Genomic DNA, 17147 nt, shown 5'->3' with positions numbered 1-17147 from the left:
TTATGTCTAGATTTATTTCAATTTCATTTTAAAATATTCCAATATTAGTTTGATTATATTTTTAAGAATTAATTATGATTATAATATTTGAATCGCTCTATATTATTATAAAAATATATTTACAAGGAATCTACAAAACTAAAATATTTTAATTTTATATAAACTTAATAAACCCAAAATAAATTGAGAAAAGCAATAACTTAGGTCTTCGTAATTTTTAAAGCTTCAAATCATCCTTTAAAATTTCACTTAGTGAATCAAAAAAATCTCAACCGTCCATCACATTATTATTAATATAATCCAACGAACGGTTCCCTATATAATAAATAATAATTTTGGTTCCCCGCCTCACGCGCCTCCCCTGCTTCCTTAATTCCACCGCCAGATTCCTTCCCACGAATCTATTCCCCGTTTTGAAAGCAGCTTAAGATTGGCTTCGTTGCGAATAACAGATCTTACTTGTTTCTAAAGGTTTGTTCCTAGTCCACTTTCTCCATATTTTCGCTTTTCAATAAATATATATACATATATGTATAATTGTTTCTTTGTTTGGTGAACTATGTGTGTGGGCAGTTTTGTTATTGAAAAAGAAGTCTTTTGTTTTACTTTTTGAGTAATGGGTTTTAATGGGTTAGGTCAAATTTCAAAGGGATGTTTCTTTGGGTTTACGGTTTTGGGAGTTCAAGTACATTTTTTATTTCATGGGTAGCTGAAAGGTATTTTCTTTCCTTCAAATTGTATTTCTCTTTTGCATTAACTTGTTTGATGAAATTTGAATTTTTTTAGTGTATAAAGATAGATTTTAATTGCTGAGGATTTGCTTGGATTTTGGGACCTGCTTTGTATTTTTCAGTATGCTAAGGCTGTTTTTAAACTTAGGGTTAATGCTTTAGTTAGCATTGGATGGAATTTTGAAACACTGGGATCTTTAAGAAGATTGCTTGGATCAGACTCTATAGGCGAAATAGGCTTAATGTATGTTTTATTTAGGGTGAAGAAAAATGGGATTGCAGTAGTTTATTGGATTACGTAGTTGCAGTGAAGTATGTTTTTTTATTTGGTAGTTTTTAATGCCTTTTTAGGTTTCTTGTTATTATTTTGAATAGATTGATTCAAATAAGTAGCCAAGATGCTAAGTAGTAGTTAGATCTCAGCGATCATCGTTGGGACCCTTGAGTTGAAGGAAGATGCCATTGCTATTGCTTCTGTAGTAGCGAAAGGTTATTGGAATTTGATGAGATTGGTGTCATTGCAGGTTTATAGGTCTGTTTATGGGCTGAATTGTCTATCATTTGGCATGTGCTATGTAGCATATTGCTGCATGACTTGTTGTATCGGTATTAGGGATAGGACATGGAAGTAGAATGATTTTATAGTTGATTCCATCTTAAGAGATGAAATTATGTCAGAGAATAAGCAGTTTTACTTTAAGTTCATTTTTTATTTAGAGAACTGTTCTGGAGTATAAACTTGTTTTTCATCATGCAGAGCAATCAATGGGTCTAAATATAGACGGAAAAGCTAGAAACTAACTTAAAAAATATATTTTTCTTATCAAAACTCATGGTGGCTGCAACAAGTGTTACAAGCTTTCTATTTAGTGATTCTGGGGTTGTCGTTTTTGACTTATTCTCTAAATCCAAGTGTCATGGGCTAGAACTTTAGTCTTGTAAATTGCGCAGCCTTAGATAGAAACTTAGCATTAAATCCACCTAAATCTGCCTAACTCTCAAAGGACGAGAATTCACAAAGGAAATTCTCTAAGGTATTGAAATAAAGTGGAAACAAACTCAAAGCGATTAAGTTACGGTGTAATGATTCTAGGATAACCTTCAACAAAGCGTCAGTAATAATTCTCCAATCCAATGAAAGACCGCAACTCTGTTTCTTTGGTTGGTGGCTCCCAATCAACAATAGCTCGAATTTTGTTTTCATTCATTCGGATTTTGTCACTCCCGCAATGTGACCTAAGAAAGGTACCTAGAAAAGTGATTTAGAAAAGGTTTAAGTACCTTATTCATCGATGTGTAGAATGTCGTTGGAGCATTAGTCAGTCCTTTGGACATTACAAGGAACTCATACGAGTCATAGCGCGTCACAAAACCGGTCCACCAAATGGTCTAATGAACCCAACATCTAAGAACTTTTTCAACTGTTTCTGTATCTCCTCTAACTCTGGCCGAGACATTTTGTATGAGGCTTTAGCCGGTGGCTTAGTATTGTGCAACACTCAACCCTGTGATCCACCTCCCTCTTAGGCGTTAATCTCTTGGGCAACTTGGCAGACATCACATCTCGAAAAGATTGTAACAATTGTACTACCTCCTTTGGAATCTCATCAATGGGTTTAAGAAATTAATCGGCTTTCAAGGTTGCTAAGTAGGATAGTTCATCTATGTGCATCCTTTTAGCAAACTAGATTGTCAAGAGTACCTTGGCCACACTCTCATCCCGTTTAATTGGCCACACTCTCATCCCGTTTAATTGGCACCACACATTAATGGCGCAAATTGATGATACACATGCAATCAGCAAAAGGAACAAGAAGCGCATTAATTCGGTTAAGGAAATTTAATTCAACCACTGCTAGAACCATTTTGGAATTCATTGTCTTGATCGACCACGATTCTTTCTCAACCTTGAGACCAAATTTTTGAGCAATCTCTTCTAACATGAACAAATTTGAAGCACCCGTATGAACAAGGGCATTCAACCCTCTGCCAACCACAATGATGTCCATCTTCCATTCTATGTTAGTATTTTAGTCTTGCAAACTGCTCAGCCTTGGGTAAAAATTTAGCTTCAAATTTGTGTAAGTTCACCTAACTCTCGAAGGATGAGAATTCACAAAGGAAATTCTCTAAGACACTGAAATAAAGTGAAAGCAAACCCAAAGCGATGAAGCAACGAAAGAACCAAAAAAGCCACAAGAAAGCAGTGCACATAAGTCATTTGAGAGTCTTATGGTGGAATGATTATAAATAAGGTGGAATGTCTCAAAGTGGAGCTCCCCCAAATCTAATGGTACGGATTGAAATACATTAATGATTGAAATTAGTGTTGATTTACAAGATGAAAGTCTTAAGGGATCTATGTTCTGTACATTTTTATCTTTTAGGATTTACAATAATTATCCCGATAAAAATACAAGTTAATGGAGTGTTTACATTTTAACCGGAATCCAAGTAAATAAGCCATGAGTCTCTTCTAAACAATGGGTCAATCCTGTCAAGCTAAATGACCCAAATGAACATGAATAGTCTAAAATGTGCGCATCAATCGTGGCCTTTTTCACGTGACTTGTGACACAAGCGCATGCCTGTGGGTGTTCAGTTTGTTTTTGTGATTTGAAAAAAAAAGAGTTTGACATTGAATAAGTTGAAGGGTAGTGAACTGCTAACATAATTTCGCCATATGGGAGCCTGGAATCCTGAATACAGCTCGTGTATAAGATTTTAATCCCTTAATGTGAAGCTTGGTAGAAGTTGATGTTAGAAAAATTTTACCTTGTATTTTTAGTTGCGTGATTGTGCCTTTTATACTCTGTTCCTCCTTTTTTGCTATTCCCAATGGCTCTTGATCATTTGGCCAACTAGTAAAAGGGCTACTTTATGTGCTTATCTGAATCGACATACTTATGCTGTAGTCTAATGTGTTGTGGCATTTGTTTTTCAGTCAAGCGTGGTACTTCTTTAATTGATTGTCATTTTTCATGCGATTTATAATCTCAACTCAATTGTTTACAGACACTAATTGCAGGTTTTATGACAGTTTCAACACTTCAGTAAAAGGTGCTTGTGTCAGGTGAACAGTCATACATTTTTAGCATAGAATGGAAGATGGATTTTCAAGCTTCTGGGGTCCTGTCACATCCACTGATCGGTGCGAGAAAAATTATGTTCACTCATCTTACATTGCGGAGTTTTTTAACACTATATCCAATATACCGGGCATTCTTTTTGCACTCATTGGCCTTATAAATGCCCTGAGACAACGATTTGAGAAGAGGTTTAGTGTCCTTCACATATCTAATATGATACTTTCCATTGGGAGCATGCTATACCACGCCACACTACAACGTGTGTAAGTATTCGTTTCGCTTCTTACACTTGCATTGCCATTCCTTGCATGATTCGTTTGCTTAGTAGAAACAATAACTAAATTGAGGGCTTATTTGGTTGTTCTTGCTGCCTCTGGTACGGAAATGAACTTTGAGAGACGTTGCTCATGTTATGTTAGCTTTAAGAATTAAGAACTTAAAAATTTGTAGTCCATCCTTCTTTACCATGTTGGTTTCTAATGTGAATTTTCGATTTATTTTCAGGCAACAGCAAGGTGATGAAACTCCAATGGTGTGGGAAATGCTTCTATACTTTTACATCCTCTATTCACCAGACTGGCACTATCGGAGTACAATGCCTACTTTCCTGTTCTTTTATGGAGTCGGCTTTGCAATAGCCCATGCTCTCATCCGCTTCGAAATTGGCTTCAAGGTGCATTACATCATTCTCTGCCTTCTCTGCATCCCTCGAATGTACAAATACTACATCTACACTAAAGATAACTATGCAAAGCGGCTTGCAAAGCTATATATAGCAACTTTGTTCCTGGGAAGCATATGTTGGCTTATGGACCAGGTATTGTGCAAGGAGATATCTCATTGGTACTTCAACCCTCAAGGTCATGCTCTATGGCATGTCTTCATGAGCTTCAATTCATATTTCGCCAACACGTTCCTGATGTTTTGTCGTGCTGAGCAGCGAAGATGGGATCCGAAAATCGTCCACTTCTTTGGTGTTTTCCCTTATGTCAAAATTCAAAAACCAAAGAGCCAGTGAAAAAAGGCATGCTTGCTTCACAAGGCAATTCTTTTTTACCCAGAAAAGATGAATGAAAGAAGGTTGTTTTGTCCCATATTTTAAAATTCATATTAGCTTCAAAACCCCCATCACTTGAATCTTGTAAGGCTTTCATGGATTTGGACTTGCAGAAATTAGTTTCCTGTATTTGTGATAGAAATGGGGAATTTTGGTTTTTGAGGGTTTTCTTTTTTGTATTCAACTTTTTAGAATCTCAATTATATATTAATGATTTAATTTTTTTTCCCTGGTCAGGAATCAGGATTAAGGATTATGGATGTGCTAGTTGATTGAAATTAACTCATATATAACATATGAAATCCTACCTCATTACCAAATGTGCCATAAAGACACAAATCTAGATACCCAAGCACACAAATACAAGAAACACTAGTTTAACCAAACCCCAAGAATGAATGAAATCAATCAAACTAAAGAACACACCATTATCAACGTAACTAAAAACAAACACCAAACTCTACAATGAGCAATAACAGCTATTCATGACTCGTACCCGGACAAATGCACCGATCTGGATGTAGTTCTATAGTCGATAAAGGCCTCTGAAGTCAGGTGTTTCTTGTTAATTCTTGTGAGGAGCAGTTGCAGAAGGATCTCTTAGCTGCTTGTATGATCTCCTGGGTTAATGGTTATCCATGGACTACAACATTTTTTGGTTGTCAAGGTGTCACCAGCCGTTGTTGTGATGAAGAGGACTCGATTAGCTTGCTTTTCTCCGACTCGGATTTATCGTGATCAGTTGCCTTTTACAGGTTTATTTATGTTAGTGTTGTAGTTCTTCAGCATTACATTCACCTCCAAGAGCTTCACTCATGTAACCTGTTATGGTGTCTTCCACTAAATCTTCAAGGATGGCTTCACCCATCTCAAAGCCGATACAATCAGTGTCGAGTTGGAGGTCCATCCATGTTTCTGTCTTAGCCATGTCTTTTCTGACTATCTGGTCCAAGGTCCGAGGTAGCGGCATCGGGAGCAAATGCCAGTGTACTCCTTCCCAGACCTTTTGAATGGTGTTTTTCGTGTTCGGGATTGGACGGATTTTAGGTTTAACAAATGAGACGCCCAGGGAACTATAATAGTACCCGCAAACCTCCATGAGAATTTCATTAATGCAGTCAAAGAGCAGCTTTTGGTCGTTGCAAAGCTGGCTTGGGAAGTATTCTACCTCGTCAAGCAGCATTGGGTCAAGGAGCAGTTCGGAAGAAAGTGACCTGATGTAGAGTTCATCCCAGTTGAAGGTTGAGGGTTGCAGCAAGGCTTTTACGTGGTCGAATATCGATTCCTCATCATCCACACAAGTTGTGATACAATTACTTTGATTAGCGGCTATAGATCCATGTTCTTCAAACCGAATTCTTAGTGGTTGTATGGTTGTTTCACCTGAAGATTCATGAGAGAAAAAAGGCATTAGACAAAATGCGGCATAAAAACAAATGCAGAATATGCAATAAGCAAAAGGGTTTTCTCATATGCCTACCAGATCGTGATCTGATGCTGGACGGGCTGATAACATCATCGGTGAATATTGGCTCAAGAACAGATACAGGACTTGGCCGCTCCTGTGTATCATTAACACTCTCTAGACCTTCAACCTTTTTGGTGACTAATGAATTTGGTGGAGACTGTAATGGAGAAAACAGCTGATGATCCACTTCAGATGAATCCTAGAGATAGATAAAAAGAAAATTGGCTCAATGAGGCATAAGATATATATATTTAATATATATAGTACATGCAACGAAATGAAAAAATGGAATGAAATGTGGAAGAGCCCCTTTCAAGCATCATTTATGTACCTCTTTCAAGCATTCAGGATATTGTTGTTCAATGCAAACTTCAGGTGTATCGTCATCTCTACTAATTGAAGAGCCGCTTGTCTCAAAAGAAGCATCCGACAGCTTGCTTTTCCCCAGAACCATATTGTCATCTTCAACAATATTCACACCACCTGCATACATTTTATGAAGGTTAAATATAAATTCATGATTGCATCATAAAATGATCGAACGCAAAACAATACTTTCAGTACTCATTTCATCTTTAGTAGAACAATAAGTTTGATCTTCTTTGTCATTATTCAGACAAGTGTCGGGTTTGTTCAAAATTGCATTATCACCTTGGACTTCATCACTGGCTTTGTCATCCGAAAAGCAAAGCTGGCTCTCCGGTTCCTCTGCTGTTACTTGACTTAGATGGCTGACATAGTTTTGCTGATCGTTTTCATTCACATTCTGGAATTTGTCACAGCCAGTAAATCTCATCTGTGCAGTTGTAAAACTAGATTCTGAGTTCCTCCTGGGGCTGCCAAAAGGGGACAAGTTATACTCCGGAAGAGAAAGAATCCTCCCCAAGGATTTAGAAACCTTTTGGCATGAAAGATCCACATTTTCATCCCCATTTAGTATCATCTCAGATAGATGTTTCTTCGCCTCGATATAGAGGTTATAATGCCGGGAAAAGTCAGTAGTCTCAGATTCTGTGCCTAATTCGAAGCCTTTTAGCTTGCTTGGCTTTTCTCCTTTTTTGACACCGAAAGATGGGCTCGCGATTCTTTCGATAAAGAAGTGATCTTTAGTTGGAGAACTCATCCCAATATGTTCCTTAACTCCTCCATTGTTCCCTGACCTTTGTTGCTCGCTTGATAATCTTCTGGATATACCATCGGTGGGGTTTCTTTTTTGCTCTATTCCCATGGCATGTTTCCACTTTCTTTTGATTTCAGAAAGAAAATAGTGGGAACCAACTTTCTCATTCGGCTTTTTAGGTCTTACGGTGTACCGAGATTCCGGTGATGATCCAAAGCTGCTTCCAGTTTCAGAAGTTATCGGCCCAGGCTTCAAAATAACGATTTTACTAGAAGCTTCAGAAATGTTATTGCCATCTTGAGACTTCGACTTTCTTCTAAAGAAATTACGTTGTTTTGTATTAACAGGCTCATTTAATTGTCTTAAACCAACATGAATATTGTGAGAAAACTTGGACACAGCACGAGGCTTAGATTCTTCATCTTTTAACTGAGAATCTGGCATGTTTTGAACATATTTCACCAACGATTTTGGATCTCGTAGAAGTTTCAAAAACAACTCCTCATCTAAACTCGAAATTTGAAGCACATCCATGACTTCTTTCGAGGCTTGGAGTTCCCCATCTTCAGTAAGTTGATTCCTGTCGATAAGCTTCTGACTCACTAAGAACTTTATTACCTCACTTAACCTTTCTTCGAAACAAGAGCTCTTCGGGTTGGGCTGCATATGACCTTCAGCAGGCTGGTCATGATTCACACGATTGATTCTTTTCCGATGAATTTGCCGACTAAACTCTTTCATTAGACTGTCCATATCAAGACTGCTTGTAGTTTGTGGTTGCTCGGATTTATCCTGACACGACACTTCAGATAAAAGGTTCTCAGCAGCATCTATATCAAGACTGGTACCGGAACTTTTCTTGCGAGTTTTGTTTTTTCTTTTCCGGTTCTTCCTTCCATCGTCTCCTTGCACAGAATCAAACTGCTTTGCTTCAAATTCAGTATTATTTACCTCATTCTTCACAACTTGCTTTCCCGACATTTCTTCTTCAAGAAGTTTCTTCACACTCGGGTTACATGCATTGGCCACTTTTCCTTTCTCTTCACCATCCTGTAAAAGCAAAAACAAAATATTAATATCAACAACAATCAAAAAAGCTTACTCCAATTCTACCCTTCTAATGAATATATTTACGGCAATTTTAAAATTTATGTTGGAATAGGGTTAAGTTTCCGAAGCTTACACGAGTTCTAGGACATTTCTCACCAGAACTAGTCAACATGTCAAGTTTATTTCCCGAATTTCCTGTACCTGCAAAGTTAAAAGAGAAAATACAGCATTGAAAGAACACTTGGAACAATGCTATAAGGCCAATCGAAAAGGACATTTATAACCAACTTGCAACTGATGTTCAATCTACACACAATTGAAAAGACCAATTATAATCACTTTGCAACTATAAACCAAGTTCAATCCACATGCATACACGTAAATGTTTCAAAGTTCCTTAGAGAACTTACCAACAGCTGCATTCTTGTTCCCTCGCCTTCTATCGGAAAGCAGTCTCTGAGTTGATCTCCCGTTGCGGAAGTCAAACATACTAATCAAGCCCCACATACAGCCTAACTGTCCTTTCTCATTTCGCACAGGGTGCCTATTCGATCTTTTGGCCATGATAAATGTTGATTTTTTTTTCCTTGTATGAGGTTATAACAATCGAAAATTTTTCTTTAAATGGCGACTCGGATTCTGATAAAACAGAGAAATCAATAGTTAGACAGGATTAAGAAGAAACATAAGTTCCATGTTCTTTTTTTCTTAAGAGTATCCGAATTCAACACATTTTCGGACCTGATGAGATGACTGTCCAAGTACCCTCCAAATACATGAAAAAAATTAGAAAAAAAAAATCCAACATTCCCATGTTGGACTCATAAATGAATTACAGCGGAATCAATGTAATTGCAGAAAAAAATTATAATTCTCGACATGAAAGTGAATACAGACTATGCTGACAGATCAGCCGGCACTAGTATCCGATATACCAGACACATAGCCATATCCGACACTTACAATAGAGTCCAAGTAACATATTATCTACCTAAATCATAGTCCAGTATTGTGATTTAACTCTTAATTTTTATAAAATTTTCTTTCCCTTTTTGCCTACTGATTTGCTTTATTTGAAGAATGTCAAGTATCACATTTTCTTTTAAATTACAATGAAAAAGAAAAGGGTGAAAAATTAGAAAACTGATGAAGAAATCCAAGTACCTGAAAGAAAGAGTTCCACAAAATTTGATACCACCAAGAACAAGAAGAAAGAGCTGTCAAAAAATGTAACTTGTTTTTTCTTTTTTTTTTCTTTTGTTGTTAGACAGAAAAATTCCAATTTCAACATCTCAAGTTTCCCAACCAGCGTAAATAACAAAGTCCAAAGCCGAATGTGTCTTTGGACGCCATTGCCAAGGTATCAAAAAAAAAAACATGTCCTTTTGGGTGTTCTTTTTTTTTTCTTCCTGGATCTTTCACTTCAATGAAAAGATCAATTCCAATTGATGATACCTTTTTTCCCCAGCTGTTCTTCAATCATCAAAACAGTTTCATTTGAAAATGGGAGTAACCAAGGACGAAGCTTTGCATGAACACACCCAAATCAGCTCCCAAAGGGAGAGCTTTTAAGAAAAAGAGTATGAAGTTAGCAAAACATGGGAAATGAGAGCAATGATAAGAGAGAAAAGATGGGAGTTTTGGGTGGAGATGGCATCTTTTTGACAACGAAAAAGAGAGACTTTTAAGTGGCACCGACCCTTGATTTTTTATGAAGGAAACTGAAATGGGCAGGCATTATGGACCTGCAAAAAGTAGAGGAAAGAAAGATCAGAAGCGTGGAGGACGATAAAAGAGAAAAAAGAAAAAAAGTGTGAAAGAAAGAAAGAAAGTGAAAGTAGCGGAAAAAAAAAGAAAGTTAGCATATTACAATGTTGTATTGTATATGGTTTGTTGGCTAAGGACAAAGAGTACTTGATTAGGTTTTAAGGATAGATAGGCTCATTGCTATGCCCTGATAATTATGGTTGAGGCACTTACCTATGCATGTGTTTATCTATTATTAGTATAAAAATAATAATAATGATAAAATTAGATGTTATATTGTGAGATAGGATAAAAATTAAATAAAATGTCCAATTAATAATAATATTTTATGTATTAGATATATCAAACCTCCTAAGTATATAATAATTATTGTGAAGTGATTGAAATTAATATTAAATTTTAATTAATGGATAAATTATTTAATTTAAAATATAATTCTTTTACAATTTTAATAATTGATGTTTAAAAATATATAATAATTATTGTGAAGTGATTTGAAAATAAGTATTAGAATTTAATTTATAGATAATTTTTTAAGTTAATAGATAATTATTTTAAAAGCTGTTATAAATAATTTTAAAATTTTATTTTCAAATTAAATGTTTAAATAAATATAGTAAGATTATTTAATATTTATTAAATTTCTTTAAAACTTAGATCCCATTGTATTTTTTTTTTTACTTTTTTTAAATTTTTGTTGATGTATCATTTATATTTATTAATTTTAAATCTATCAAATTATCCCTGCGGGCATGGCATTTGTGTAGATTAATAATTTAGTATCATTATTATTTTTAAATATCATTATATTTAAATTATTCAAGAGATAATAGTTAAAAATTATATAATTTTTATATATTAATTTTAAGTAAATTTTAATATTAATTGTTAAATTTTCAAAACAAAATACATAGTAAAAAAAGTTTTTTTTACTTTATATATAAAAATTTAAATTTACAAATTAACTTGGTATATATTAATATAATTGTAAAAGATATAATATATAAATTATTTTTCTAAATTAAAATTTTTGCTAACCCATGCATTTCTTAAAAGAAAATGTAATTAATAACTTGTAAAGTTACTTAAGATTTCTAAAAGACTATTGAAAAAATGTATAATATTTGGAAATAAAATTACAACACAAATGAATTTTTAAATATTTTTAGGTTTATTATCTTTTCTTTTTAAAAAATGTATATTTTTATGTTTAAGATAAATGATTATTTAATCTGTATAAATAAATTGCTTATTTAATTACCTTTAAAAATAAAAAATGGAGATGTATCACTTGTGGCAATTGTAATGTATGTATCTTATTATATTAAATTTATACATGATTTCCTATGTCGAAAAGAGATAAATAATTTAAAAATTCATAAAAATCAATAAAATAATATAAATTTGTACTATTATTTAAACTCTCAACTAAATTTGTGTAACCCTTAACTGGGTTACCAACTTGACTAGGAAGTTATGAAAATACTCTTCTATAATCAAAATAATTTATATTATTTGAGGATATTTTAATATTTTCATTTTAAAAATTAATATACATTAATAAAACATTTAATTTATCATTCAATTAAAGTTTTATTTCAATATTTTATACATTTTAATTTTATTATGCATACTTTATTACTTTCATTAGTTGTATATATTAATAATATTAATAATATATTTAATTGAGTTAGTGTCACAAGTTAACTCGACACTCACTCAAAATTAATGACAACACCATAATAAATAATTTAAAATATTTTTTCATTTTAATAACGTATATGTTTTATACGTTATTATTAATTAGTTTCAAATCAAATGTTTTATTATTTATTTTATGTTATTTTTAAGCAGATATTTGTGTTCTAGATTTATGATTTGCACAACATATGTGTGATAGAATTTCTCTTGTTTGACTAAATAGTCAAATCGACTCGTACTTAAAAAATCAATTTACTTATTCAAATTAACTCAAAAAATCCAATAACTCAATTCAACATAACTCAAAGTAATTTTTTTTTCTAATTAATTTAAAATTTACAGTACTTATTTTAAAAGAAAAAAACAAATAGTCTCACGGGTACTGAATTTAAGCCCTTGACTTAAACTATATGCGAATAAATCACAAGTCATAATCAAAATTGTCTGCTTTTGGAAGAGAACCTGTGTCACACTTAGGGTTATGTTTGATCCAACCATTAGTATAAAATCATGCGTAGATTTGGTGGTCGTTGAATTTGATTACTTCATTAAATTTTGAATCGAGTTTAAGTAAATATTTTAATTTTGAGTTGAATTAATTAAATAAAATTTAATTATAAATATTAATATAATTCTTTAATAATAATAAAAGGAGTTATTTGAGGGTCTAAAAAATATTAAATTATAATTTAATCTAACTTAACTTTATTATGATAAAATCTAAACTGTCTATTTTTTATTAATTTAATTATATTTTTATAATAAGTAATTTTATTTATATTGATATATTAATTGCAATTGTATTTTTTTAGTGAAATAAAAGAATAGAGTAAAGCGCGAACAACAAATACGATTATAGTACAACTCAAACTTAGACTATATTTGAGAAAATGAACACACTAATTTTCAAGCCATAGTTCTAATTAAATTTAAGAAAATTATATGTTAAAAAATATATATGAATGAGGAAATGGGGAGTGATATTTGGGTGGATTTTTTTCCACGTTGAAACATCATCAAAGCCAGCAGCAATATATCCACTGCTACACAACTTTTCATTTTATAATGAAAAAAGTGTGGATCAAATGCGTTACTGATTGTGTGTATAATTGAAGTCTCTATCTTCTCTTCTTCTATTTCCCTTTGGCAGCCATTGACATTGGCATTGCTAATATATAAGAAAATGGGTGGGTGGGTAGGTTGGGTGATTGGTTCACTTTTTATTGGCCTATCTGTCTGCCTCGTGTCCATAAATGAGGTTTGAGAATATGCAAACTAAAGGTGTACTGAAAATCAAAAGTTTTCGGGTCAGCTTTTTTAAATAAAAAATTCATTAATTTTTTTGTGTAACTATATAAAATATTATCTAATTACATAAATTATTAAATTTGTATAATATTTTTATAATGTAATACGAATTATAAAAATATTACTAATTACATAAATGATTTAAATTTTAAAATGAAATTGAACTTGGTTTGTGAGAGATAATCTTTGGGGAAGAAGGGATGTAGGGGTAAGAATAGTGGAGATGAAATTTATTTTTATATTGAATAAAAATAATTATGGGTAAATAATGTTAATAGTCATTTAATTAATAGTATTTTTTATTTAATTATAAAATTATTATTTAATATTAGTAAATTTCTTTCTTCTTAATTATTAAAAGTTGCGAATGATCACTTAACTATTTAATTGTCTTTTTTATTATCAGTTGATTAACAATGATAGCTTTTAAAATTGACATAATACCAACTTTTACCTTCAACAGCTACAAATCATGTTATTTTAGTCTTGATTCTAAAAAAAAACCTTCAACATTTACATATTGTATAATTTAATTTTTTTTCAGTTTTACTTTTTAGTGACATTGAAGGTTAATTTTAAAATAATGAATAAAATATGAAAATTATTATCTTGTATTTTTTATGTTTCTATTTTTGTATTATTTTTTAGGTGAAAGGATAAAAATATCTGCAAAAAGATTAAATTGCACACTTGTGTAAATGTTGAGGTTAATATTTTTATAATCAAGACTAAATTGACACAATATATAAATATTGAGAGTTAAAGTTACTATTTTTCAGTTTTAAAAGCAACCTTTGTAATAAAAAATTTGAATAGTCGGGTGACCATTTGTAACTTTTATAGTTAAGTGACAAAAAAATACTAATAATTGAATGATCATTTTATAGCTTTTCATAATTGGGTGATTAAAAAAATTTATTAATACTTAAGTGACTACTAGTATAGTTTACTCAATAATTATTTATAGATGCAATATGTAAACTTAAAATAATGTTATCTTACTTATTTATGAAACTTAGATGAAATTAAAATTTTATGTATAAAATTATATAAAATTTATGTAGAATATTATACAATTATAAATTTAAAATTTATATTTGTGAATAAATAAGAGTAGTTTTGGAATAATAATAGAAAATAAATGATGAAATAAAGGTGGTGGAAGCCACCTGGGGCTAGCCTTTTGGTTTCTTGCTTTTGACTCAATCAATAACACATTATGATTAATTTACGATCCTAATCATACTTTCTTTTGTTTTTGAATTCAAAATTTTTCTTTTTATCTTCTTGCCGCGGTTTATTTACAATCTTTGTTCACATGGAACTATAAATTTAATGTTACAACATGAAAAACATTGTCAAATATACAAGGTTTGTTTAACAAATGTCTGCAATTACTAGTCGAGAAGTATTTATATATTAATTTATGAAAACTTTATATAAATATATACTTAATTTAGAAAAAATTATTATTCAAACGTTTATTTCTATAAATATCTAACTTAATAATATTTCTCGCAAAAGAGAATTTTACAAGTGCTATCGATTAAATCTTAGATCAATTGGTATGGATATTGTTACTAATGTAAGAGAATGTGAGTTCAAATGTACAGAAGTGCATTATCCTCTTATTTAGAAATTAACATCAATGTTTGAATTGACTTTTTGTATGAAAGTGAAGAGAAAAAAAGGTTTGTAATTGTGATGAGTTGTAGGACCATTAATCACTATAGATAATAGTATCCAATTCTAACACCAAAAACCCTTTGTTAATATCACTAATATACATTGGAAATGGGATGCAATTTAACATGACAGCTTAACACCATCTTTTGTTTAATATGATTGGGTGAAAACAATATGTTTAATAACATATATTATATTTGTTATTTGCATTATTGTCAAACAAAACTTAGAATATAACACATTTATTTGAATTATAAGATTTTTTAATTAATAATTTCTTTTAAAGGAAACTGCATGTTACAATTGTGGTAACCTTTTTTATTTTTCATGCTTGGTTTGGAAGATATTCATGATGATTAAAGTGAATGGGGTCGTTGGATGGAATAAGATTCACTTAAAATAGAGGTCCACTTAAAATCTTCTCTTTTTATTATTATTATTATTATTATTATTATTATTATTATTATTATTATTACGTATTAGATGTACCAAACCTCCTAAGTTGGACTTAGTTTTGGTAGTATTAAGATGATCAAAATTATTATCTCATATTAAATGTTATTCGAGTTTAATTTACTAGGTTTATACAATTATTTTGAAAAATTATTTTCAATAAATAATTTAAATGATTCATAATTTTTTATTTTATTCCAAATCACGATTTTTTTATATAAAAAACAAAAGTAATTAGATGATGTAACCGGAAAATCCAAGAGTTGGTGACGTTGAGATATTAGGTTAGTTTAAAACTAAGGTTTAATGTGAAGACAGTTCATTGGATTTGTGTTTTATTTTTGAATGTAGATTCCTAAAGATGATGTACTATTTTGGACTAAATTTTTGATTAGGTACTTCGTGATGGTGAATATATAATTATCAATTTTATCATTTGGATTTTAATATACATGTCTGACTCAATACTCCTATTTATTATTAAAATATATCAATCATAAATCTTGATTCCAATATCTGTAACTTACTTCACTAATTTTCATTTTTGGAGTTTTAAGTTTTAATTGGTTTTCAATCTAGTCTTGAATAATTATAAAAGTTTTATTAACTTTATACATGATTTTACCATGTAAAAACCTTACCTAAACATAAATAGACCACACAATCCTCAAAAGTTATATAGATAAAAAATCTTAATAACATCAATTACATTTGATCTCGACAAATATTTTACTAAGTCACCTTCAATAGTACTCTCGATTAGTATCCATTATCCTACCATTACACTCACAAATGAGAGAACTCAATAATTGGAACCTACATCCTATCACTTTCCGCCTATAAAACACCCCTACAACACTGGAGCAAGAGATAGTAACAATCCTCATAATCTATACAAAAACTCAACCTCAATCTCACTATCTATATGAACCGTCCCAATTCTAGCAGTTTTTTAAATCCCATAAAATAAAAATAGTTCCGATTCTTCTGTATGACATCTCATATAACTTTAATATTATAATAAATATTTTTTTATTTGTTTCTTAAATAATGAAATGCATTACCAAATTATTCTTACCCCAATCCAACGAAATAAAATATTGTAAAAAATTTTGAACCATAAACAAACTCAGCGTGTGTACAAATTATAGCTCCAACTTGGCATACGAAAAATATATAAAATGAAAATGGGTCAACTGCCAAGCATTTTAATTTCCCTATCGAGCTTAATCCATTGTATTAACATATTGATAATTATTAGAATAAAAAGTGTATGGATAATTTCTCTTTTTCTTTTGGGAAAAAAAAAAAAAAAAAAAAAAGAAAAGGAAAGGAAAGGAAAGGAAACGACATGATTAAAAGTAAACCTTTGGCAGTGTAAGAATTTGTGAAGGTTAGGAATTTGGACACTATCTCTTTAAGCATTGGATGCTGTTTCCTTGAGTACCCAACGTCCACTCATACTACAAATTTATTATATATAACTCACAGTATAAATTTTTAATTCCATAAAAAATCATTATCATAGGAACTTAAACCTAAATTTTTTAGAATTTAATTACGGTGAATTAAATCTTACTTCAATTGGCACGAATATTGTTACCAATGTAGGAGGATATAAGTTCAAATACGTTAAAGCATATTATCCTCTAAATTATGGGTTAGAGAGAGACTCTAAATAGTTTTAAACATTATATTTTAACATTGCCAATACAAC

The 17147-nt window shown here is 31.3% G+C and overlaps 2 protein-coding genes across 7 annotated transcripts; one reads left to right on the top strand and one right to left on the bottom strand.

The window, feature by feature from the left end:
* Nucleotides 1–258: 258 nt before the first annotated feature.
* LOC108454477 (alkaline ceramidase-like) lies at nucleotides 259–5611 on the top strand. Of its 6 annotated transcripts, XM_053018961.1 has the most exons (4): nucleotides 259–471; nucleotides 636–716; nucleotides 3760–4083; nucleotides 4325–5611. In XM_053018961.1, the coding sequence occupies exons 3-4, from the start codon at nucleotides 3833–3835 to the stop codon at nucleotides 4836–4838; spliced, it is 765 nt and encodes a 254-aa protein (XP_052874921.1). In that variant the 5' UTR covers nucleotides 259–471; nucleotides 636–716; nucleotides 3760–3832; the 3' UTR covers nucleotides 4839–5611. The 6 variants fall into 6 exon arrangements, with proteins under 6 accessions (XP_052874921.1, XP_017608441.1, XP_017608440.1 ...); XM_017752952.2 differs by lacking the exon at nucleotides 636–716 and having other exon boundaries at nucleotides 3772–4083; XM_017752951.2 differs by lacking the exon at nucleotides 636–716.
* LOC108457335 (uncharacterized) lies at nucleotides 5146–10471 on the bottom strand. The gene is made up of 8 exons (XM_017756343.2): nucleotides 10386–10471; nucleotides 9680–10260; nucleotides 8926–9154; nucleotides 8649–8716; nucleotides 6997–8515; nucleotides 6677–6828; nucleotides 6358–6544; nucleotides 5146–6260 (listed from the first exon to the last, which is right to left on the bottom strand). Exons 3-8 carry the CDS (start codon nucleotides 9077–9079, stop codon nucleotides 5644–5646), a joined length of 2697 nt encoding a protein of 898 aa, XP_017611832.1. The 5' UTR covers nucleotides 9080–9154; nucleotides 9680–10260; nucleotides 10386–10471; the 3' UTR covers nucleotides 5146–5643.
* Nucleotides 10472–17147: the final 6676 nt, after the last annotated feature.

The sequence above is a fragment of the Gossypium arboreum genome, chromosome 9 (assembly GCF_025698485.1).
Source record: "Gossypium arboreum isolate Shixiya-1 chromosome 9, ASM2569848v2, whole genome shotgun sequence".
NCBI lineage: Eukaryota > Viridiplantae > Streptophyta > Magnoliopsida > Malvales > Malvaceae > Gossypium > Gossypium arboreum.
This window is presented reverse-complemented; position numbering and strand designations above follow the sequence as displayed.